Below are 24,754 nucleotides of genomic sequence, written 5' to 3' on the forward strand. Positions count from 1 at the left end.
AGAGAGAGCGATAGTGAGAGACAAAGAGAGAGCGCGCGCGGAAAATTGCATGCGAAGCGTTGCCAGACATTCGAGCCTGTTCCCGATGTCGCTGTTTATAAAAGCAGCGTGCAACGGTCGCTCCGAGTCAGTCACGTGCTTGCACTTCGACGTATACGTAACGCGGCTCGCCAGCTCCGCTCTTGGGTGATCCGTTCGACAAATTAGCCGTAGCCGTAGTGCCGTAGCCGTAGCCGTAGCCGTACTTCCGCAGCCGTATCCGTATCCGTAAACGCGCCGTCGTCGTCGTTCTTCGTCGCGACTGAGGTGCGATTGGCTGCCAATCGCGCAACTGGAGGGGCTAGCTAAGAAACCAAAGCAAACGAAACACAAACCTTAAATCCAAATAAAATTGAAATATATCAATATATATATATCCCGAAAACAGACACCATTCATATATATATATACTCCTAATATATATGCATAATTTTAGAGCGCAGTTCAGGGCAGGCTTTTCTAGGCGAGTTGTTCTCTGTTTTGATAGCCACACACAAGATAAATTGAATTGAGTGCAGCGCGTAAGTAAATAAACGATGATCAAAATAGTAATGCAACCAACTAGTCGACAGTCCATGTAAAATAACTTAGCTTTATTAACCAATCACGCATACGCACCGTGCGCCCAACGAATTCGAATCAAAAAACAAATATAAAAGAATATAAACAAAAAGAACGAATTAATGTAGCACTGCCAGAATTACTTCAAATCTTTTGCCTGCCTTCTACAACAAATTTCTAGCCAAGTAGTCGAAATTCGTGGCCAAGTGCTTAACTTCACCAATCAGAAGCTAGTGCAAACTAATGCCAATAAAACACAACTCAATCAATCTAGCTAGCTCGTATGTACTGTAAATAACCAATACTCTTTGCTAATCTAGATGTAGTTTAACCTATTCTTACTCAGTAATTGCAACATCAACTATGTAAAAATCTATCTAGAGCTAGAGGCTCGGCTCGCTTTGCATTTTGTAATTTCGTGACCTTTGTGCCTGCACCGCACCACCCGAATGTGGGTGCAGTCGCAATAGCACCCGTACACGTACTTGTAACCACCAAATACTACCAACCACCCACAACACACTTCGCATACGTATCCGCATCTGAATTCGCATCCGAATCCAAATCCGAAAGCTATATCTGAATCCGACTTCGATGTCGCGAGGAGTGGAAACCCGTTTGTGAACGGCCATCACTTGAGAAATTTAAAGAGAGACTAGCGACCACGGCGACACCTCGAAATTGTTGTTTGTTAAAAACACTTTGCGTAAATAAATACCAGTAGCCGAGAGCCACACGCACACGTTACACCCCTCTCACAAAATATATACATAAATAAATATATATATATCTGCCACATCATGCGCGTTATCGTTCTCAAAAAGAATCGGCCCAACAAACGCGGCACGCCCACGGCAGCAGCGGCCACCTCCTCGCGAGAACCGCCCAAAAAATCGCCGTACGCAAAAGTAAGAATTTGAATTTAAACTCGATACTCTCAATATTTGGTTTCAATTTTCGACGATGAAATACTCGTTATCGCGATAACGAGCGTTTCAGCCTTTTGTTTCCTGTCCAATTTGCCAGTGCAATCAATTTTTGAGATTCCTACACCCCGATATTTTATATTTTCAGTGCGCACATTTGCCGGATTTTCCCATGCAAATGTGCAAGTTTTCGCGCCGCTCCGTGTATGTTTCATGATTTTGAATGCAAATGCAATTACTTAGCCACAATAAACGCATGTTTAAGTAGCAATCTGTGCATACATATGTAGCTCAAAAATTGGTTGTAGTGGCCAGGCATGTTATAACTTAACTACCAATGAAATATTTGTTTGAATTACCATATGCTTTACCATTTAACTAAGCTAAAAACGCTTTTATGTCAGCTTTATATAGCCTTGTTTTAGATATGAAAATGACAAAGTATTGCAGTGTATTGTGTATTTTTTCCAACTTATTATGAGTACATGCTTTTTCAATTTGGGAATGCAACAACCCAAGTAAAAATTAAATAATTGTAAGTAGGAGCTTGTAAATTTAAAAGTATAATTCAATTATCTCGCATTTAATTAAACTTCCTCGATTCGTGTGAACAGCACTTCCGATTCCTGCACGTTACGACGAAGTTTTTTCTGCAATTTCAAAACCAAGGAGGCAACCACTGCGCAGAAATAGATTTCGAGAACTGAAATTTGTGTTAAAAAGAAAGTTTAAGGTTAAAAAGGAGTATACACATAATCTACTTCTTTACTCACAAAATGAAATGGTAGAAAAAAGAATAGTCAGCAGCTCGTCATCTTGCATGATATTATTACAAGTGTTAATTAACAAGGTTATAACAGTAATGCAAATCCAAAGGACGAGACAGGATATGTGACTCTAGAAAGAGTATAGTATTATGTATTATTTGAACTTGTATGAAAGTTACTTACCCATTCTGCACCTACAATAAGTAGCAAGGATCTGAAGATAGTCAACGAGATTAGTGCTTTTTGGAAGTACAGGTTAGTTTCAAACATAGGCGTCCTTATGTTAGGTCCCAGCATATCTCCGTCCGGTTCCCTAGTGACCAACATCGAATCCGGTGACTCCGTAGTTGTAATTTTGGGCTTGACCTCCATTTCCGACAAGTAAATGCTGCACATTTGGAGCACATTTACCAATGCTTCGAATCCGGCAATCAAAGTGCAGCCCGTTTTCAAGCTGAAGAAATAAAAGCAGCTATTCAGTGGCTTTATTCCATTGATATTTTCATTAAGTCGGGTCCAGTCATTGGGGGAATTCAGAAAATTTCGAATATACGCCATTCTTAACCGATTTCAATAGATTACTGAAATAAATGCCGCTAAACAATTGGTTGCCAGCCTACTAATGAACTTTTCATCGATAGCCTGTGATTGAGTTTTGGGTTTACTTCCTCCGATTCGGTCAATCGGAGTTAAGTGCACAAGAAAATCCAATTTGATTTATACGCTGCGGCAAGGAGAGCCCCAAAGTGAAGGAAAATCTAAAACAATTCAATTTTCCAAGTGTGGCAGCCAGAAACAGAAAAACAAAAATGGCAAAAGCGGACAACAAAAAATCGCTTCCTTCCGGTTCCGCCAAACCCTCCGGTACTTGTTCAGCTTGTTCCGCCCGATTCGATGGCACAATCAGTTGCCCATAAGCGAAATTCCCTTACTGATTTCCTTTTAAAAGCATTTTTCGAATTGTCTTGACTGCGAAGCAGCCACTTGAGTCAGTCCGCCCGACCTTCGCTCCTTATTCCCTCATTTCAGTTTCATTTCGGCCCTGTTTCAAAAATGCCCGGGGCCAAGTCGTGTTTCCCATTTATTTATTATTGTATGGCGTGCTGCTGATGCTGCTACTGCAATGACAATTTGCAGCGAATATCCCTTATCGGTTGCCATCCGAGCCAATATGCTTGAATTATACCATTTGGCTCGAGAGTGGAAACTCATTCAATTAATTAATCGCATTGTGACTGGAATTATTTTTACCGATTTAAAATGCACAAACGGGCCACCTGCAAAGCAGATTAATTTCGCAGAACTCGAGAAGAGGCTTTCGGTCCCTAGGATTTATGTTCAAGCGCGTCGACTGAAGGTCAAAAGCTGTGCTCCTTTTGTAAAGGGTTAATTTTAAATTTATGGCCCTGCCCACACCAACTTATTCGAGTCGAATCCTTGCCCAGGGACCTACGACAAATCCGTAGGCCAATCGTGACGGGAGCACACAAATTTGCACGTTAACCGCAACCAAAGCTACAATGGCTTCCTCCCAATTTGTGTAAGTGTGTGCGTGGGAGTGTCTCTTTCTGCGCGTGTGTGTGTGTGTGTGACGAGTGCTTGTGTGGGAGTAGGCTGGTGTGTGGGTGACGGTGATATTTCTCGGGGTTCTGACACGTTATCTGGGCGACGCCCGTGTTGGTTCCTACTTTATTTTATTGCTTTAATAAATATGAAATGCGCTTACTTTTTTCCGGACATTCGGCATAGTTTTGCTTTTTTCGCGCCACTCACCATTCCCCATTCACCACTCGCCCCTCGAGGGCCACCAATTAAGTTGCCCAAATTGGGTTCTTCTTTATGACAATCCTCTTAATCTTAATCACGCGACTTGATGGCCACAAGGAATTGATGCCCGCGCGTTGAATAGGAATATTTATACGCATGCGGTTCTATAGGTCCATGGGTCTATGGGTCTATGGGTCTTTGTATTTGGAAGCATAATTTGCTCGGGCATAAATTTTAATTAATCATAAAAACGCTGGCATAAAAATGCCAACAGGTCCTGGCAGCGTTTTCTTTCTTTTGCTCAGTTCTCGCGTCTCAATCCCCTGCAGCCTTCGCCTAGCACATTCCATCCAGGAATTCATATTCATGTTTAATAATAAATCACAAGATGCCGCCGCTGTTCGCCAGGAGCTGGGGATGCCCGGGGGCAACTGCGGTTGCATCCTTGGAATCCGCACAGAAAAACACTGGGAAAGCGTCAGACGAAGGCGAAGTCAAATGCCAAAGGAAGCCCCAGCAAAATGGCGGCGGCATAAAAGGATTTGCGGCTAAAGGCAAATTTAATTAAAGACATCAGCACCGCCTCACACACAATGGCGCTGAATCAGGAGCAAATCCCATAGCCTCAGCCGTTTTAATTGCCCACTACCTGTTCCTGTTCAGCAGTCAAGCGGCCAAAAAGGACGCGCCGAACAATGAACAATGGGTATTCATTTGCGAATTTCGGTATCAATTAACCGACCGCCCATTCATCATCAGAATCGTATCTAACGGATGTATGCTTCAACTAATTTAGTGAATGAACACGAGGAGAAAATGTTTTGCAGTTCTGCAGTTTTACACTGAAGGTTTTCGCTGTTGGCTGATAAATAATTAAGTGGCAGGGTCACAGCCACCAATGCAAATTAAAAAGCGTGAGGCAGTCAAGTGAGTCGACTTTGAGGTACCCTGTATAAATTCATGTGTAAAGTATCTTAAGTCAAGCGAAGTATGCTCCACGGCGTTAAATACATTTACATTTTCTTTTAAAAAATTAGTTAAAAATTGAAGGATTTTTTTTTCAAAAAGCCAACTACTTTACATAATGCCCCAAATGCTGGGTCTAAAAAGTTGTAGATGTACACTGCTACTTTTACTGGGGGCCAAGTGGGAGTGCCTTTGGGGTCACTTGGCTGAAACTGGATGGACACTTGGACAGACAGATTTTTAGCCGCTTGGCGCTCTGGAGATTTCACATTTCGTTGACGCACGAATGGCACGGAAAACAGTTTCAGTTTTCAGTTTCAGTTTCGATTCCTGGCACTCGCCATGGGTATCTGGTATCTGGTATCTGGCATATCTGCATGTGGGTGTGTTTGCATTCATTAAAATTTCATTTGAAAATCAGCAGATATGCTGCTCTAGCCTCTCCTAGTCATTTGTTTTGCCAGCCACGAGAACTTGCCATTGTATTCCCCTCGGATAGCTGCTCCTTGGAAGGGAAATATTCGCCTGTCAGCAGGAGCCAAGTTGATGGAAATCTGTGAAATTGGTAGAAAAAGTGCAAGGACAGGCAAATCGTAAGTTGATATGCTTGTGTCTTGAATATTTTATTGCTGGAGAGATAAATCTGGTCCGCAACTGAATACATGTGCCGAGTTTAGCACTAAGCGCAAACTAAGTTTCACTCGCATTACATGTAAATTAAATATTAGTAAGCACGTGAAATAGAGACATAACTAGGAGATTTGTCTTCGTCCTTAGAAGATTAGGAATCTAAGGTGTTTTTATATACTTAATGTGAACTTAAAAAAGCAAGCTTAACGAAATCTTTTCATTTTTAAAGCTTCAATTTTTTCCAGCGAGTTCTTTAAAGTGAATTTTATTGAAGTTGAACTAGATAACAGTTTGAGTTGCCATTATTAATTTTACTAGGAAATGGTTTGCTTTCGCTCGCTGTCGTTGCAAATCGAATAACATTTTTATTCTTCCCTTGGCGATTTCGGTGGAATTTACGATTGCGTCAAAAGTATGCCATGCTGGCCAAGCCAATAAAGTTCACTCTTTATGGACGGAAAGGATTCGGCTTGAAAAGCAAAAAGGACCTAATGGTTTTAAAATTCGCTCACCCACTAATGCGAACCCTTCAGATCCTTCAGCTTTTGCTGGTCCTGCGAAGCTGACGGCTGTTTATCTGACATTCATAGTTTATGCTCCGTGTTCTGTTCACCTTACTCAACAAGATAAACGCAGTCGAATTTCCCTGGGTGAAATGGGATAAAGGAAGATGAGCAAAAATATGGCTAGGATACAGGGAAAACCACGATAGCGGAGGTGGAGGTGGGGCGATGAGCCAGAGGAGCAATGATAAAACTAGTAAAGCATACAACATTGTTTGACTTTGTGGATTTGGTGAGGCATGGAGCAATTCCACTCAGTTTCGCTTGTACTGCCACCCACTTGCTACTTTCCACCCACTTTCTACTTTCCACAGGGCGCCTCAAAGCATTCTTGGCAGTTAACCCGTAAAGATGATAAATGCGAATGTCTTTGCCGTTTGAGTTTGAGTTGTTGCAGTGCCTACTCAAGGAATTTATGGCCACCCGAAAGACGACCATTGCAAACAAAGCGACAAGGAAAACAATCAGACAAAATGGAAAAACGCGAGGCCGAGCTGCTTGAGTTTTCTTCTCCTTTCGGTGAGATTGACAGAGCAGCTGGCCGAGAGCCATCTCCACTGCATCCTCCTGCCTCTCTCGTGGCTCCGCTGATCCTGGCCAAACAGAAAGTCACATTAATCAACACTTAAACGTTTAATTGCCGTACATTAATCTTGAGGTTAAGCCGCCTCCATTTGGCCCCCAACTGTCAATTTTGGCCGGTTTGTGTGGGTGTGTTCCTGTGGCCTTTTTCCGACTGCCACTGCTCCGGCATTAATTGTGTCATTTGGCAATTAACTTTCCGGCCCCGTTGGAAAACGTTGGGGTGACAAATTCGGGGCTCGCCGCTTGTAAATATTGATGAGCCGCGGCTGCCACGAGGTGGCGATGTGGCAAGGAGGCGAATCTGGTCCAGACCGAGCGGGCCAAAACCGTTGATGGACCGTTGCCAAAATTATGTTCGAGCTTATGCCGCTGGCTTGCAGCTGTCGCAGTTTTGATTGAAATATGAGCCTGGAACTGCCAGCGATGTGACCTCAACCGCGCTGGAATGGGGAGATGCGAGTGGGGGATGGGTGGGGGCAGTCCTGGCTTTCGCGACGAGTTAATTAATTTCCACGTTGACATTTCACTCTGCTGTATATTTAATGAGCGGGCTTTGGTTACGCCTGCGGTTTCACTCACTCACCGCCTTTCCTCTATGTATTTATCTGAATCAGCGCATATTTTCGGGGTTCGCAAATAAATATACATTATGGCTAAAGCTGATACCAAGATCATGATTTGTGTCTAAATTTTGGTGTTTATTTTATTTAAAAATTAATGACATTAAATAAATTCTTATTTTGTTTCGCTTTTTGATATTGATTTGCAATGTTTCACAAGCTGTGAATCACAACTGAAATCAAGTGAAAACTCTTTAATGTAGTAATTTAAATGCATTTATGAAATTTCACTATAGACACATTTACCAAATAATATTTAACACCCAACTTATTATGTGAAATACTTCTTAAGTTAGCCTCCTAATTCCAGCACCTCCCAAAATATGTGAGTAATTTATGCTTACAGTTTTGCAAGCCCTTTTTCATCAACATATATTTTCTCTGATCTGGCCAAAAAGGTTACAGAAATAGTTGCGGCCAAAGTTGGACCAAAGAGCCAAATAGATGTCTAAATAAATTCCATAATTTCATTTGGCCAGTGCATATTCAATAAGCAAAACTTTGGCCGTCAGGAAAATAGAATAATAACGTTTACCAGCCGCATAATCTATATCCATCTCTCTTTCCGCTCCGGATAGGAACTCTGTCCGTCTCTTTCTGCGGTGCAAGTGCAAGTACATGAGTGTATTTGCCTTTGCGAGCTGCATTTCGCCTTCAAAAGGAAAAGTTTTGCACTATTTGCTTGGCACTTGTCTTTTATTTTGCCTCACACTCACTCTTACTTTCCCCTCACTGGCTGCCATTTTCCTGCGCTTTCTTCGCTTTTTATTTTCCGCTTTTTCAATTTTTATTTATGCAAATAAGTTTCGCCTGCCATTGTTGCCCGCCGCTGCTTGTTATCGCATAAGGATGTTGTTACAAGTTTACTACTCACTCCGCCTCCATCTGGGCCGCCTTTGTCGTTGTCTCTATATAGTATGTGCTCATCTTGGTCTATTTTTTGTACATTTTTTTGTATTTCTCTGTATTTTCTTTTTGGCCAGGCCAGCATGTAGATGTTGGCCACGGCTGGCCGCCCACGACAAGTGTTACGAGTGTCAGTAAAATAGTTGAATAATGGCAAATGGCAATGGCAGAGGCAAAGGAAAAGGCAATGGCACAGGCAGAAGTGATACTGTCTGCTCTTCGTTGTCGAAAGTTTAATTATCACTGTGTTTTCCCTCTGTGTGCCATGTGAGCTTTAGTTTGCTGTTTGAATTTTAAACTTTTCCCTCCCTCAATATTTTTTTCCAACTGGCATTTCTGTGGTCTGAACTGCGAACTTTGTGCATTTGAACTTTTTTCCCCTGCCGTCTGGCATTTTTTGTTGTTGGTTTTATTGCTTTTGGCAGCAGCAGTAGTTGTTGTTGCCACGGGGTGGCAATTCATTTCTGTGGTCAATGGCCATTGCATACTTTGAGGCAAATTCGAAGAAATCACGCATACGCCATGTGCTCGGCAATTAACTCGAGCGCCTGAGCATTTTGTAATGCCCCTGCATCAGCCAGGCAGTCATGCCAAAAAATTTCCATATTCATGTGCCCACCCACCACACACACACACACACACTCACGCATTTTATCGCAGTTGCAATTTTTTTGCCTGCCCACAGCCTCATGCATTTTTATTACTGCTGTCGTTAGTGCTTTGCATATATTATTAGGAGGCGGCTGTGCAGCTGCAAAATGTGTCCTGTGCCCGTGATGGTGCCTCTGATTGTGCCGCCCGCACATTCCCCACTTCCCATTCCCATTCCCATTCCCCTTCCTCTGCCCCTCTGCTCGTCAGGAGCAGCGTGTGCCGCACTCATTTGCAGCGTTTGAAATATGCCAAGGAGCTGCCACAAATTTGTGTGCCGAGAAATCAATGAATAGCTGCACAAGAAGAAAAGCTTCGAAGTTGAGGTTGAATAGGTTGAAGCTAGTTCTCAAGTGGGCTTCCTACATAGAAATGTTATGTCTTTCTAAGTTTACAATTTCCAGTCCAATAGGGCATAGGGCTTATAACACTTTTCTTCCAGTGCAGTGAATTCATTTTCCCCTAACGAAGTACTTCCATCACTGCTATTACTCCCATTTCACTTCCTTTCGGCCTGAAGTACCTTATGGAGCAGGCACTTCATTACACCACCCGTAGCATTTCTCAGGACTGAGCCACTCCGTCTACTTCAGGTGAATGGCGGATGGTAAACGTTGCCACGTGATGTGCATAGACAAACGGGTTTGCATTGATCGCGGCTGCAAATGAAAAACGTGGGGGCCAATTGAGTGACACCATCAATTTGCGATAAATCAATGGGCCACGGCACGGCCAAAATGGCTGAGCTGCAAGTATGCATGTCATTTAATCTCTGCTTTCGCTGACGTCGTGACAACTTGATTGCGAATCGCACTCGGATCGTTCGCTGCAATTTGATTCGCTTGGGTTCGCAGTGGCAGTAATCCGCTCCACTCCGCTCCAATCCGTTGCATTTAGCTTGCCAAAAACTTCGCGGCACGTTTCTGGGCTGCAATTAAAGACTCGTTTGGGGGAAACTTTACGGTGGCCAAGTGCACGGCACTAGTCTCATTTGAAATCCCATTTCCCAGCTCCTATCGCACATGAAAATATGCTGGAAATACAATAAATGAGGCGGAGGTACGAGTAAGTGCAACTGGTACAAGGCCGAATGTTTTTCCACAAAGCGCAGAACGTGGCGCTTTCTTTTATACATTTGGTTTCAGGTACATACATACATATATATGGTATGGTATGGTATGGTATGGTTTGGTATAGTACCATATCGCACTAGCACTTTCAATGGCCTTTCGGAAATGTGCGAGTGCTACTAGCACACTCGAATATCTGTGTGTGTGTGTGCGTTTGTATGCTTGAGTTGCTTTTTGTGTGGGCGTGTCGCATTTAAGCCGCAGAAATTGCCCTGGGGTCTACCATCTTATGTGGCTTTAATAGAAAACGAGCGGAAAATCGCTTATTATGCCGAAAGGAAATAGTTGCTCTTCCCATTCTCCATCCTTAGATTTCTTTTACTTTTCCCTGAAATGTGCCAGCGACAGCGGCCGTAATTTGACTTATATATATTTCTTGGTCTTAGCCATGAACCTATTTTATGCAAGATTTGGCTTTTCAGTAAATGTAGGCCAAAGCAAGTGAGGTTTTCCCATAGCGAAACTGCTTAATTGCACGGGGAATCGGAGATCTCCGAGTAGCTGAAACTTATAGTTTCCAGTGGCTTTAATTGGATTCAAATCGTCATCGATTTGTGTACTATAGATCAGCAGAGGAAAAGTTTACGTGTCTGGCATAGTTATCGTTTCATTTCCCATTCATTTCGCTGCTCATTTGCCTGTGAACACAAACAGCACACTGGAAAAAAAGTCCATCGCGCTTGCCGATGGTATACACTAATTCATTATGTAGTTTCGCTGGCCGAGGTAAACAATTTATTTTGCGATATACAATGGAACCTTGTTAAAATGATTAAAAATCAATTTGATTATCATAAATATCAATTTTTCTGGATGTGCGCACAATGGCCAGGAGGGGGTGGCAATTGTGGGTGGAAAATGCAGCTGGCTGGTGTTAGCGAAAATATTTTCAAAGAAAACATTGTTCGTGCTTTCCCCTCGCTCAGCTCTGCTCAATTTATAAACGATTCGTGCGGCAAATGCATTGGCATGGAATTTTAATTGGATGATTTTTGGCCGGGGCCACGTGTTGGCTAAAAGGAAAACTATGTGCCATAAACATATGTAGTCGCAAATGAGAGAGACGGGCTGCTAGTGAGTTTAAGCAGCTTTGCTTGCCGACAAATATTTCAATGTTGTTCCAGACGCTGTGCTGCCAAAGATAATCCCCTGGCTCAACACATATTTTATGGGGCGTGGTCGTGGGCGTTTTGGGTCCAGGCACGAACAACTTCCATTTCCACATTGGCAGGCCATAAACGAGCTTTGGACGTGGAGAGTGTCCTGCCACACACACACACTCGTACGTATGTGTGTATAATGATGTGGTCCTGCCAAGCGTGAAATGTATGACAAAAGGAGCAAAACAAAGCTGGCGAGTGTTAAGCTAAAAATACATGCACATAACGCACACGCAGCCGAACAATGGCCAAAGCCAGCAAAATCAACACCCAAGACCAGGACCCAGTAACCAGGGCCCAGTAACCAGGACCCGAGGAGCAGCTGCTCAAATCCAATAACAAATTATATGCACTAGACAATTGGTCCTTTATTGCGACAGCGGCAAAGGCAGCGACAACGAGGACGAGGACGAGACCGAGAACGGCGACTTTTATGCGAAAAGTGCAAAATGATTTACGATTATGTTGATAAAATGGCTTAAATAGTATTTTCATTTCTTGATGCTCGAGTGCACTTTGTGGCATCATCTCTGCTACATATACACACACACAGAGACGCACAAGCCGTATCCTTACACCCACACACATTCAATTGTCTGCTGCGGCAAAAGTGCCGTATGATTTGTTTGCGCTTAAGCAGCGACGACAGCGAGGCAGCTCTTCCTGCTGCATACTTTTCAGCGCCAAGATTACACACATGTGTGGGTGAGCGCGCTCCACTCATGTGTGCGGGTGTGTGCGCTTATGTACGCGAATGTGTGTGAGTGTGCTTTGTACGGCTTGAAATATTCATGGACTTGACGCTCCTTGGCCTGTCCTTTTCCTATTTATTCTGCTTTTTACTTGGCCAAGCTTCACTTTAAGTTCGCCTGCCAAATGTCTTGACTTTAAAAAGTTTTCCCCTTTTGCATATGAAATCTTTTCTGGGCTGCGAGCCCGCATCACTGGCCATATGCAGCCAGCATTGGGTACGTTTATGCCAGCTCGGGCTGAATAATGAATGCGCAGGACGGAGGAAACTCGATTTTTCGTGTTGGCTTTTATCCGCAACTTTTCACTGCACTGCTCAAATTGTAAGATAATAAATATAATAAGTTTTGGGAAAAAGTTAAGAATGTTGCAAGCAAAAATATGAAGTATATCAGCCTTCTCAAGATTAATAGCCAAAATAAGTATTTATTTTCAAGTATGTTAGCTCAAACCAAGATTATTTTCCCTGTGTACACCATTCAATCCTCATGCGTGTGCAGCTGCATCAGTTCTTATTGATTAAGCTACTCTAAAGGAGGAGAGCAATATGCTCGGGAATCTGGATGCAAATGCGATGAATAAAATATTAATGCAGTCGCTTGGCATAATTGAATGAAACCGCAAACATGTCGCCGAAGAGTTCATTTCATTTGGCAGCTGTGCGTTGGGGTTAAGACGCGTTCAAATTAACTGATATATTTGACACAGTTCTTGAGCTATTCTAAGTGGGGTCCTAGCTCTCTGGCTGAACGCAAAAGCCCTATATATAAGTAAATCCAATTACTTTACACACACCCTAAGCCTAACGCGCAATTGAGTTTATGTGGCTGGCTAAAAGGCAAATTGCCCGTGAAATTATGGCAAACACTCCAACTTTCAAGGTCGAGAAGGCGGGCTATAGCCCCAACAACTGACCTGTCAACTGGCTGACCGAATGAGTGAATGACTAAATAACGAAATGACCGAATGACCGAATGACTGACTGACTGACTGATGGACTGGCTCTAATTGGATTTTCGATTTTCTACTTGTTTCACGCACGCAAGTCGCCCTGTTGACGTTGTTTTTGCTCTTGCCGTCGCTGATGGCGATTAACTTAATTAATGTCACACACTAATGACAACTCAATGCGATTATGCTGACATCTGCATTGGCCATTGTAGCGCCCAAGTGGCGGACTAAATTAAATTGAGAAATTAACAATGAAGCGGCGAACGACGCGAATAAATTCGAATTTCAATCGACAATCGAGCTCGAGTGGCGAATGCGATTAATAAATGAATAGCTAATGAGTGTTTCGCCCACATTACGCCCCCTCTACTCCGCCGCAAAATCGCACCGATGTTGTCGAAAGGATTGACTTTTAAAGCCCCTAATTAGTCGGTTATGAATTGCTGCGCCAACAGTTGAGCAGCCACACAGAACGCCAATCGAATGCTAAAACAAACTAATTGAGATTGGGCTTGGCAAGTGAAATGGCTGGGCCAAATGACTCGCCTCTAATGTTGGCAGGGCTCCTGATCAGGTCTTTTGTCAGTCACACTTGATCCATTTTCCGCATTCCACTTTCCACCATCAGCAGCAGTAGCAGCACGCAAAGGACGAACAGGACGAACAGGAGCAGCGGTTGCAGCAGAAAAAACAAACATGCTGTCGACTCTTCAGTAGTCCAATTGAGAATGCAAATCTGTGCCCCAGTTGCACTTGGAGAAAACGTTTTGCTCATTTTAAAAATATCAACACCAGCTGAAAGAATGTGTAATCATTCCCTTTTAACTGCACAAAGGCTTGTGGCAAGACTTAAATAATGTCACACAAATTAAAATTTTTTATTAAATTGCTGCCAATGTCTCAGGGATGTTCGTACATCACAGAACCAATTTTTTTGTTGGTTCTACCAACTATGACAGTGGCTGGGACTTGCCTCCTGCTGCTGTTGCTCAATCATCGGCCAGGCGGGATGAGGCCTCGTCATCGCCAGCTACACTAACAGCCTATAATCGCAACTTAACATGCTAACAGCGGAGGCCCAGAAGTAGAAGGCAAGGACCAAGGACCGAGGAGCATGGAGCGGGAAGGGGCTGAAGCATCAGTGCAAACATCCTTCACATGCCGGATATCGCACAATCTCGAAAAAACAAAAAAAAAAAAAAAAAAATGGTGAAACCAGCTTGACAGGCTGCCATCCAGCTGCTAGTCCTGCCAACCTCAACCTCATCGCTTCCGAGTGCCCCATGTTGCACTAAATGACTCACCCACAGCCACAGCCAGGCCCACACACATACGACATTTGGGAGGCAGGGAAAGGATGTGTCGAGTGCGTTGCACTGAATTTTACAGCTTTTGTTTCGCCGCTCGAGCTGCTCTTTCTTTCTCTCCCGGCTGAGCTTGTGTTTTATATGCGTTTATCTCTCTGGCTGCCGCCTTTTCGTATTGTTTCCCCTTGTTGCACTGCATCTGGTGCCGAGCCTCCTTCTCCTTATCCTCATCCATCTCCTTGCCATCCTCCGCCTTTTGCTTACTGCTCATCCCGCTTTGCTTATTGGCAGAGAGGTCCTTGGTCCTTGTGCCTGAGCAACGTTTACAAACATCCAGTTGAGTGGCTCTGAGTGTCATTGTTCTTGAACATTTGAACATGTGTTGTCAGTGCGAGACCTGCACAGCTGAATGCGTCCATGTAAGATACCCATCTATCGTCCAGTGCACTGTAAAAAAAAAACTTGCCATTCACCGCAAGGCATCCATAACTCGTAACGATATAACTTTCGCGCATTCTCTGCAATCTGGTTTCATTAGCATAACTTTTACCATCTCCACAAAAGTTTAAGCGGAGGCAACTTTTTTAACCTTTTACAGGTTCTCAGTATTGCCTTTTTTATCTACGTTCCCAATGTGTCATAATTAATATAAAGTGCACTTAATATTTCAGTTTTTGCATTTGACAGCCTGCCAAAATCATAAATAACATCTTACATTATTGAATTTATCTTATCTTTATTAATTTAAATTCATTAATTTCGTTTGACAGCTGAAATCTCTATAATTGATTTTATATTGAAGCTTACTTAATTGATGGGATGTCTTGTGCTTTCGGTTTTAAGGGAATAGAAAATTTATATGGAAATTTTATTCCTGTGTAGCCATTTTCAGCTTATCCACTGCTCCTGCAATCATCCCGTTAAGCTCGAGCGCCTTACTGCCTCAAGCCAAAAAGCGATTTGATTATGACAACGATTTTGGCCATGTTTTAATTCAATGTTTCGCGGCTGCACTTCCGGCGGAAGCCACTCAGGCCGCCAAGCGGAAAACTTTGGCCCGTTGTCACCTTGTCGCCTGGCTGCTCACTTTGCCAATATCTGGCCAAATCCAATATAGCTGCTGCAGCTGCAGCCAAAGTGGGCGGGTTGAAGTGGGCCGAGGAAGAAGTGCAACTACAACCATTAGCATTTGACAGAAGAATGGAATAGAAGTCAACAGAAGTGCGGGCCAAGTGAGCCTCTTGGAGGGAAAAAAGGCGAAATGGGAAAAAATATTTGCGCCACCAGAAATTGACAACTGTTTGCTTAGTAGAGAGTGTTTGCACCCCCTGGCCAAAGAAGCCAAGAGAGCCAGAAACCGAAAACCCCACCGAACAAATCCCTTCGAGCAGCCGATGCAGCTGGCGCTGAAAGCGGAAATTTGACACTCTCGTTCCCACTTTCACTGTCGCTTTCACCCGCAGGGCCATAAACAGGGGAATTGATGGCAATAGTGCTGGACGGACGGAGGGGAAAGTTCAGGGGTAAGTGCGAGTGTGGCAGTGAGGAAGATGAAAACATTCCATTTGCTAGAATGTTGCGCGTTATATCAGCTTACGTTTTAATGGCAATGCCGCTGGCTCCTCTTGGCAGTCAATGATATAGTTTCGTTAGCCATTCGCCGGAGCAGAATGTGCCATTAGATGGCAGCTGAAACAAAGGCAGCAGCCGGACGAGGTGCAGGAGATGGAAGTGCCACGATGGAGACATCCATGGTCAAACTATTTGATTACCAATTGCTTCTACTGGAGCAGAAGCGGAGGAGTGCCAGGGATATCTGATGATGGCTTTTAATTGCCGCATCCATTTCAAAGCGCTAATGCTGCAAGTTGGTCGGTGGAATAAAAAGAAAATGGCAAAACGAATGGAGAAGCGTGAAAAGCGCTCGCAGAAAAACGTTTCACTAGAACAATGTGTGTGTGAAGAGATACTTAAACTTAAAGTAGCGAAGATAGAACTTTGCACACTAAAGACTTTATTCCCCAACAATTTTGTATAAACCTGCTTAAATCAAATCAACACTACTGTTATTAACACACAGAAATAGCTGTTTTCAGCAAGGCAAGCAAACAATCCAAGGGCACAAACTTGGACTGCACTACGCTTGACCTCGTCGAAATTTAATCAATCATCTTAAGTTGCAGGACTCCATTCCCAAATTGCTTTCTGAGCCACGAAATCGATTAAGAACTCGACCGAGAAAGTTTTGCGGGCACTATCTCTTCAAATCTGACTAGTCCGAAAAGTCTATTTTGTTGTCCATAAATTGTAATTCGTATTTCCCACTACAAGCCACTGGAACTTTTGGGGAAAACAAACTTGCCATTGGCAGGCGCTTTTTCGGCAGCGAATCGATAAAAAGAAATGACTAGCAGAAAGTGTAAATAGAACTATTTGACCCTGGACAACATCATAAATATGTCACACCGAGACCAAAAACAATTTGTCAGCAAGGGACGGGACTGAGTTAACATATAATAATATTATGTCGTGCCCGGAAACCGAGCCCCAACCCTCAGCCCCACCAACTTTAATCAATAAATTGTACTATTATTAAACCCACACCCACAATCGCCTGCAGTCGCTAGCTGCATCTTGTGTGCTGTATGTGTGTGCTGAATGGCGACCCACAAATATTTGTGAGCTGCTTGTGGCACACTCGTAACGATGCCCCAAAATACGAGTCCGACAAGGACGTATTTGCCGGGCCCACAGGCGGAGATACCCGTGGAAGCCGTAGTCGTGCACATGCGGGTGCTCCGGCCACGTCCACGTCCACATCTTGGCCCGGAATGTGTGTTCCGGGGCCTCTCCTTTTGGCTTCGTTACGCTAACAAGCTGCAGCTGCAGCCCGAAAACACTTGGCGAACAAGTCCTGAAATTTAGAAACTTCTTTCAATTTACCAACGCACTTAAGGAGTTTCTACAATGAGCTGCAATGGTGGAAAAGAGAATTTTCTTTCGTTGGCTGAGACTCACGTTAGTTTCAAAACATAATGCGCTTTCAAACAAGGCTCTCTCTCTTATATTTTCGGTTAACTTTATGTGTTTTCCAAAACGCACCAGTTGTATTAAATTTTTTAATTAATTTTGATGTTAAGGTTTGGAAAAATTCTTAAGGACTGCCTGGACAGATTTCGTTTAGTGTATGGACCGTGTGAACCTTTTCCGCACATTCTACTCCCTCGTCTGAGGGCAAAAGCCGAGCACAATGTATGAAGGATGCCAGCCAGTCCTTGCGAGCAATTTGTGTGCCGGGGTGGTAATGCTGAAGCCTGTGTGTCCTGGCCTCTTGCTTAATTTTACATCAAATTTATAACTGACTTATTGGCACTTGGCACTGGGATTATGCCTTCCAGGCGAGCACTTCCCAGCCGAACCACTGAGGAGCTGCTCGTTCGCAAGCCATTACGTATACGCAGTGTGTGAGTGTGGCTGACAGGGAATAGGGAAAGTTTTTGCTCCGCCGGCGGGAACCCAAGTTGGGTAAACTGGAGAGATCAGGTAGATGGAAATTCAAATAGTGCGGCTGGGGAGTTGGGAGCAGGAGCAGAGCCCCAGCCCAGAAATACTTCATTTATGCAATTTGCAATATTGGCAACTCAGCAACACGAGTGGGCGCATCGCATCGCATCCCATGGCTCGTCCTTTTTCGTCCACGAATCCTTGATACTCGCTACACCGCTGGCAGCTGTCGTCGGTTTCGTTCTCGCTTTTTTATCAAAAGCAATTTTGCACTTTCTTTGGCTTGGCCTTTTAATAAATTCCACCAAGCTTTGCATTTTCAGCAGTTTTCCGGGCAGCATTTCTCCGCCCGGCTATTCTGCAGCCAGCTCTGCTGCTGTTTCGCTCCTTTTTTCTTCTGCTACTTTTTGCGCTTTGTGCTGATTTTAACACTTATCGAAATTTCCGAGTAGGCCACGAAATTGGCAGAGGGCACGGGATCTGGCTCAGGCTCAGCCAGATACCAGATACCAGAGGCCAGAAACCAGAGACCAGGCAACGAACCGAATCCGGGTTGAGTTTTGGCAGCCGCCTCACCTTCGTTTTTTGCTGGAATTTTAATGAAAATTTAAATAATTGAAAACCATGTTGCAAGTGCGACAGGCGGACTCCGCTCGCTGATAGTGTTGCATATTAATGAGAACAGCTTCCGTTTGCCAAAACGCTTTAAGGGTTCTGGGTTAAAGCGATTTGGCAGGTGACCAAAAGGCGACAAGAGGTGTTTTCCCGCGAACTCCTTGGCTGCAGCTTGCACAACGTTTGACAATGACAAATGATTACTTTTATGGCCGCGACCCCGACGGCTCAGCGGGCGGAGCACTAAAAGTTTCTTCTCGGACGAACTGAAACCCCAGGCGGGTGTTCAGAAGCACAGAAGAAAACGAACAGCAGGTTCTTCATGAATCAAATTATATACTTTTTTGATTATTTTAGGAAAGTTTTTGTTCCGCGGCAATAATATTTGGTACATTTTGTGGAGCAACCAGAAAGTCACTTTTTCACCCAAACATAATCTGATTAAGTTCTCCTCAAAAGGAGATTAAATACTACTTTTCGGTACTAAAGGCAAAAAGCATTACCCGTATGCTTTCCATCATAAACTATATAAATTATTCTCGGTAATTAACGCGCTATTTAATATGGTAATGCAAATTGTTGCAGCTTTATGGCATTTCGCAGCCATTTTCGTTTATTGTTGTATGAGAGATACTTATCCATTAATTCTAGTATGAAAACGTGATAATGCATAAATATCTGATTTTTTTCCGTGCAATGGAAACAGGTAAAGTGATGGGCGGAATCAGGAGGCTGCCGGTGTGCTAAGCAAGGTGCGACATCCCTTGAATAAGTGTGTGTGCCAAAGTGTTTTGGTGTTGGTGAGGCTTTGGCTTACGTCCTGACAGGAAGTGGTCTCGGCTACTTACCACGCAGTCGGGTCCAACACTTGCCTCTATTTATACAGACAGGATCCCGGCCGTCCGCCTCCCGCCGTCCGGCGACTTTTACCTATCCGGCAGTACTTCTTCCATCCGGCCGTGTCCTGTTTACCAAACGAATTAAATTGTTCGCCTCGAGTGTATTTTGTGTTTTGACGCACAAACATGCCGCAGCAACTGTGATTGTTGTTTGTTGTTCGGCGCCACAGCCCAGGGCCTCCGAATTTGTTAATCTGTGCCACTCAATCAGCGGAGCCGGTTGCCAGCCACTTTTGCTCCCTGCCAACACACTAATTATGCACGTGTCAGGCAGGATACAGTTGGGGATAAGCCGGGAGTAAGTGGAGCACACATCTCACCTAGAAATGGGCGGGATGTAGCTCGGCGAATGGCGAACTAGGGTAAACACGCATGCGAATTAGGAGGCAACTTGATTTATTGGCAAACAGAATGATATTTCATCCTTGAATAATGGGTGGCACTGGTAAAGCGTAAGCTATTAACAAATTCATCAAAATTATTCTTTAATAAATACAAATATAGTTTGTGCAAGCTTTTTTTGTCAGCTTTACATTTCTAATAACCTAAGGTCAAATCCAAACGCTCTTTTCATTACTGACCAAACGCATTAAAAGCACTTACTACAACTTTGCATATTTGATTAGCTTTCAACAAATTTATCGCATGTAGTGAAGAACTAATTTGGTGGCACTAAATCTGAAAATGCGATTGTACATCTGAATTTTAGGAACATAAACGGCACTTTTCACGTCTCTATCTGTGCCAGAATTTGTGCTTATTAAGTTTCGCTGTCGATTGCTAGTCAGGTGTGCCTCCAACCTGGGCCTATATGATTAACGACTGCACTCGCACACACACTCGCAGTGAGACAAATGTGACGAGCATTTGACATCAATTATCGCACCAGGCCTTAGGCAAAGCCATAGCCGTAGCAATGGGTGGAGGACACCACCTCCTCATCCGGAGTGAGGTACGTGAGCCGGGGCCATCGATTTCCATCCATGAAGTTGGCTTAGCTTGTCATTGAGTAACGCGGTTCGTGTGCAGGCAGTCAGCCAGGCAGGAAGCTCGGAACACAAGCCAAGGCCAAGTTAATTGATTTTTTATTAGCAGCCAGCTTGGGGTAACAAAACACTGGGTATACACATACATACACAAACCCAACTCACCTGGAGGCCAACACAGTTCAAATTCTCGAACCCAAACTTTCATAAATCGAAGCCCATGTCATGCAAGTTTAAAGGATGGCATATAATGAAATTTCGTTGGAAATCAAACCATCAAGCGCCACCATGTTTGATAGAAAGCCAGGCACGTTAAATTTTATTGAAAAGTAATTATGGAAAAATGTTAAATAAACGATGAGCGAGTTGGGAAAAAATTCTGGTAACAACATCTGCAGTAATTCCGAAATAAAAATTTTTAAATGGAATTAAAATAGAATTTTATTAATATATTAAATCTGTCGAGCTTCTTTGTAACTAGACTGTTGCAGGGCATTTAGAATATGTTCATAGGCGATTGCGTTTGCAGATAGTGGTTTCAGTTATTGAATTCCTACTGCGCTTGGAGTGGGAAAATGACAGGGTTTTTCGTTGTGATGAAAAACCGCAACGAGATAAAAAATTGACAATTTTCAATTTGAGTTGCGGAAATATTTTGATTTCCTTTCTGGTGGCGCACAAAAAACGTGGGCACATATGCCTGGGCACATATGCTGGTCAGGGGTATAGAAGCGGGGTGCTGTGTGCACTGGCTTGTCCCGCTTGTCGCAAATATTTTCCGCTCCATTTCCCGCAAAGAAAGGTGGAGAGGGAGGTGGGCGGAGGAGCAGGATGAATCTGGTCCTGTGGAGAAAAGCCACAGCGGGCGGCACTTTGTCAGCGCAATAAAAGTTTGCGTGTGAATTGTGTTGCCCAGAAGACAGGAAACGGAGAGCTTCAAGCTGCCGGCGGCTTAATCAGCTGGGAAAGGAGTCAGCGGGGTGAGGAGGTGTGAAGCGGTGGCTGGTGGAGCGTTGAGGAGGGGGGAATGGACTCTGCGGGGCCTTGGGAAAAGCATGCACTTTAAATTATGCATATAATTCACCCGCTCGCCCCACCAAGTAATTAAGTAGATAGCAGCCAATGTGGGCCCTCACTGCGTATACGTGATACGTACATTATATACCCGCACACATTTGCATACATGTACGAGTATGCATATGCATACGTGTGTGGTGTGTTGGTGTGATTCAGCCTCAAATGAGTATTTACGAGTGTGGGTCTACGGGGAGTACGTGGTCCTAGGTCCTAGGCTTGCCGTCGTTTTAATTAGAAATTCATGCGCCTAGTTGAGCAGCCTCAGTAAACTTCTGTAAGCCCCGCTTGACTGACTCACTTGACTTGACTTGCGCCCACTCGAAAGGCGCCTTGGAAAAGAGTGTACCCGCATTCCCCATTTCACAGGCTGCTCCTGTTTTTCTTTTTGCATATTGATTGATAGGCAGCCGGAATGGCACGAAAATAAACTCAGAAATTAGAAGAGGGCCGTTGATAAATCGCTTTTAGGCTGACACGTCCTGGCCATTTATCAGCAGGCCAATAAAAACAGATTCGATAGATTGGCAAGGTCAGAGTGGTGATTCATTTTGCACATTCCGCATGCAAATTGAATTAAAGCAATCTTAATTACATCGGAGTGAATTAAGCTGTGCTCAGGAAACCGAAAACTTTTCTCAACCGCAAAGCAGTCAGGCTCTGACAGGACGAACAGAACGCAAAGGACGAACGGTACGAGCACGTATCCGGAACTTCTGGGGGCTTCGGGAGTAAGCCGAGTATGTCATTTTATTGAATAAAAAACCACTCAGCTATTGAAAATCAATTTGTGCTGCAACAGCTGCGGAAGTCAGTCAGATTCGCAGTCACAGAAAATATCCGACATTGAGGCACCGCCCACATGCCATTTTCCGCCCTAACACTTGCAATAATAATAAAAGTACATGAAATGCGAAACTCAGCACTCGCATTCGGCAGCAACCAGCACTTTGAGGTGTGTGATCAGCAGTCGTCGCACATAGCGCCTTTTAAACCATTTCAAAATCGAGTTAAGGGGACAAGGACGACCGGACCCGTGCCCACTGCCATTCACCTGTTTGTATGCAAAATGATGCGGCAGTGCCACTGAAAATTGATGGCAGTCACGTAGGTGAGGGAGCAAGCGCACGAGCAGAAAGGAAAAGCCCCAGCACAGGTGGGCAAGCTCAATGGGAATTTCCCTCGTTTTCCGTTTTGTTTTCAGCAATAAAAGTAAAAAGTAAAATGCGAGGCGAGTGGGACAGAGATGCAAATTACATTCGGAGATGGAAAAGATCTGAGGATGCAAGTGTCATTACAGGAAGAATCAGAGGACATTTCACGCAGCTTAACCGACGCCCTTGGGGATTTTGCTCACCCACCTCGGCTTAATGAAAGTCCTTTGCTTCTCCTTTATTTTGGTAAGAGCAGCTTAGGGAGGTGGTCATAAAACAAAATGGGGCGTGGCCCACGCACTACCCAGCTGAAAATGTGAACAAATCCTGGCACCTGGCTGGCAAATGGTTAAGGTCTTCGAAGTGTGGCCTCCAAATTCCGAAAACGAGTTTCAGCCTGAGCCGATTAAACTTATCGGACGGCCCAGCTCGAGTTGCACACCGTGTGGCCAAAGCAAACAGCATTCTGCAATTTTAATTGCGGCCAATAAATTTCACATCCGTCCGGAGGCACGAATGCGCCTTTACACATTTATTAAGTGCTGGGAAACTCCGGCACGAATGGCACGAGTTGCGGTTAACCAGGCCAGAGCAAATCCAACCGAAGCCGGACAGGTTTGACTTGTATCTGTCATCCGTCGGCATTCGATCTCTGCTCCCTCAATCGCAGTGGCATTTGTTATGGTTTCGGTGCGGCTGTTGTTGATTGTCAAACACAAACTGTGGGGCCTCAGAATTTGTGTCTCTCTTTTTACATCCTGCAGCTGGAACGCTTATGGGTATATATAGTTTGCCTTATGAATTTGGTAGTCAAAGCAGATAAAAACAACTAGTGCCAGGATAGTCCTCTTAAATATAGTACTATGTTTGCTGTATCAATACATTTTAGTTGTCCAACTTTAAAAGCTACGTAATATTAAGTAGCTAAGTCTTATTTCCCTTAAAGTTTGCAGCAAATTTCTCAGCTGCCTTGAAAGTGCCGGGTATCCTTGCGTCGCTCAACTGTTTTTGGCTGCTGTAAGTGTCAGTTGAAGTTGCAGATGACACAAGCAATTTGCTGTCGCAGTTAATGAAAATTGAAAAGTGTTCGTTTGCATTACGCATACGCCAAGGGGTCCGTGTTTGTTTGAGTGTGTGCTCGTATGTGCTGCATCCTGAATTGGATCGATGATGCATTGTGAGAGTGATGTGGTTGCATAATCGCTGTTCCACATTGCGCGCTGCACTGATCACACAGATACACATGGACCCACTCACACACACACACACACACGCGTACACAATGACACAGCAAGAGCAGCAACAAGCAAACCCATTAGAAGTTGCAACAGTTTTACAACCCCCTCGCACCACCCCCCGGGCGTCCTGTTTTTGTGTAGAGTCATTTTTGCGCTCAGAAGCACTCACTAAAACAAATAAACACTTTGCGCATTGTTTCGTTTTGACAAATGCGTGTAATTTACGGAAATGTTGTGTTTGTCCATTCCACCCCCTTCCCCCTCTTCTTGTCGCTATATATAGCAACATATCTGAATGTATACAGGTATATATAGCCGCACTCCTTGTAGGCTAAATTGTCTTAGCCATGTTTGCAAAGCTCTTGGACTCCTTAGCCAGACTCTACTCTACGGCAATTAGTTGGAGCTGGGAAAATGCCATGAAGTGGGAGGCAGATGCTGCACCACCCACCGCCAACATCCCACAGTGTCCTGCACACATTTACACTTACTCTAGATTACAAAGGCAGCAGCGGGCTAGAAAAATATAGGTTAAAACTGAATGTACGCTGGGTTTTTTTCCTTTTATCCCAGCGAACCCCCCGCCGCGTAAAAGCAGCAGGGCAGCTCATCAAAGTGGCAATAAAATATGCTTTCATATTGCCAGTGCTCGAATGGGCCATCGTGGACCAATTGAAATGCTTATTACAGGGAGGATGGGGGCGTATCTGGCGTATCTGGCATATCGGCGTACTGTGGTTAAGCAGATCAGGCATGGAATCACAAAGGATGCGGCTCCTTTTGTTGGCCAGCGCGCTTTGTTGCGGCCTTAATGAGGAAATTTCCATTGGCCAGCTTGCGCTCGAGCTGGCAATTTACGATACCTTTGTGGTTTCAATCTAGCAATGGGCAACATAATTAAAAATTGTGACAGCCATAAATTTCGTTTTGGGTTTTCTCCTCCGAGACGTCAGATAGCAGATAATTAAAGTGGCCGGAAAAAAATCAGCGAAGAGAAATAGACCA

General features: G+C 44.1%; 2 protein-coding genes across 3 annotated transcripts in view; one reads left to right on the plus strand and one right to left on the minus strand.

Moving 5' to 3' along the window:
* LOC117136225 overlaps positions 1-24,754 on the plus strand; it is a 55,356-nt gene that overhangs the window by 8,997 nt on the left and 21,605 nt on the right. The gene's annotated exons all lie outside the window — the stretch shown is intronic.
* LOC117136227 lies at positions 1,979-2,890 on the minus strand. 2 transcript variants are annotated; one of them, XM_033297008.1, is made up of 3 exons: positions 2,492-2,890; positions 2,300-2,423; positions 1,979-2,229 (listed from the first exon to the last, which is right to left on the minus strand). In XM_033297008.1, the coding sequence occupies exons 1-3, from the start codon at positions 2,849-2,851 to the stop codon at positions 2,114-2,116; spliced, it is 600 nt and encodes a 199-aa protein (XP_033152899.1). In that variant the 5' UTR covers positions 2,852-2,890; the 3' UTR covers positions 1,979-2,113. The 2 variants fall into 2 exon arrangements, with proteins under 2 accessions (XP_033152899.1, XP_033152898.1); XM_033297007.1 differs by having other exon boundaries at positions 2,477-2,890.

This window comes from Drosophila mauritiana, chromosome 2R (assembly GCF_004382145.1).
Source record: "Drosophila mauritiana strain mau12 chromosome 2R, ASM438214v1, whole genome shotgun sequence".
NCBI classification, from domain to species: domain Eukaryota; kingdom Metazoa; phylum Arthropoda; class Insecta; order Diptera; family Drosophilidae; genus Drosophila; species Drosophila mauritiana.

Excerpts from the sequence above, each read along its gene's own strand:
- LOC117136227 (XM_033297007.1), bottom strand. The coding sequence starts at position 2,851 with ATGGCGTATATTCGAAATTTTCTGAATTCCCCCAATGACTGGACCCGA. Across the intron at positions 2,424-2,476 it reads TTATTGTAGGTGCAGAATGG|AGTCACATATCCTGTCTCGT; the intron begins GTAAGTAACTTT and ends TACTCTTTCTAG. Across the intron at positions 2,230-2,299 it reads TTTTTCTACCATTTCATTTT|TTCTCGAAATCTATTTCTGC; the intron begins GTGAGTAAAGAA and ends CACAAATTTCAG.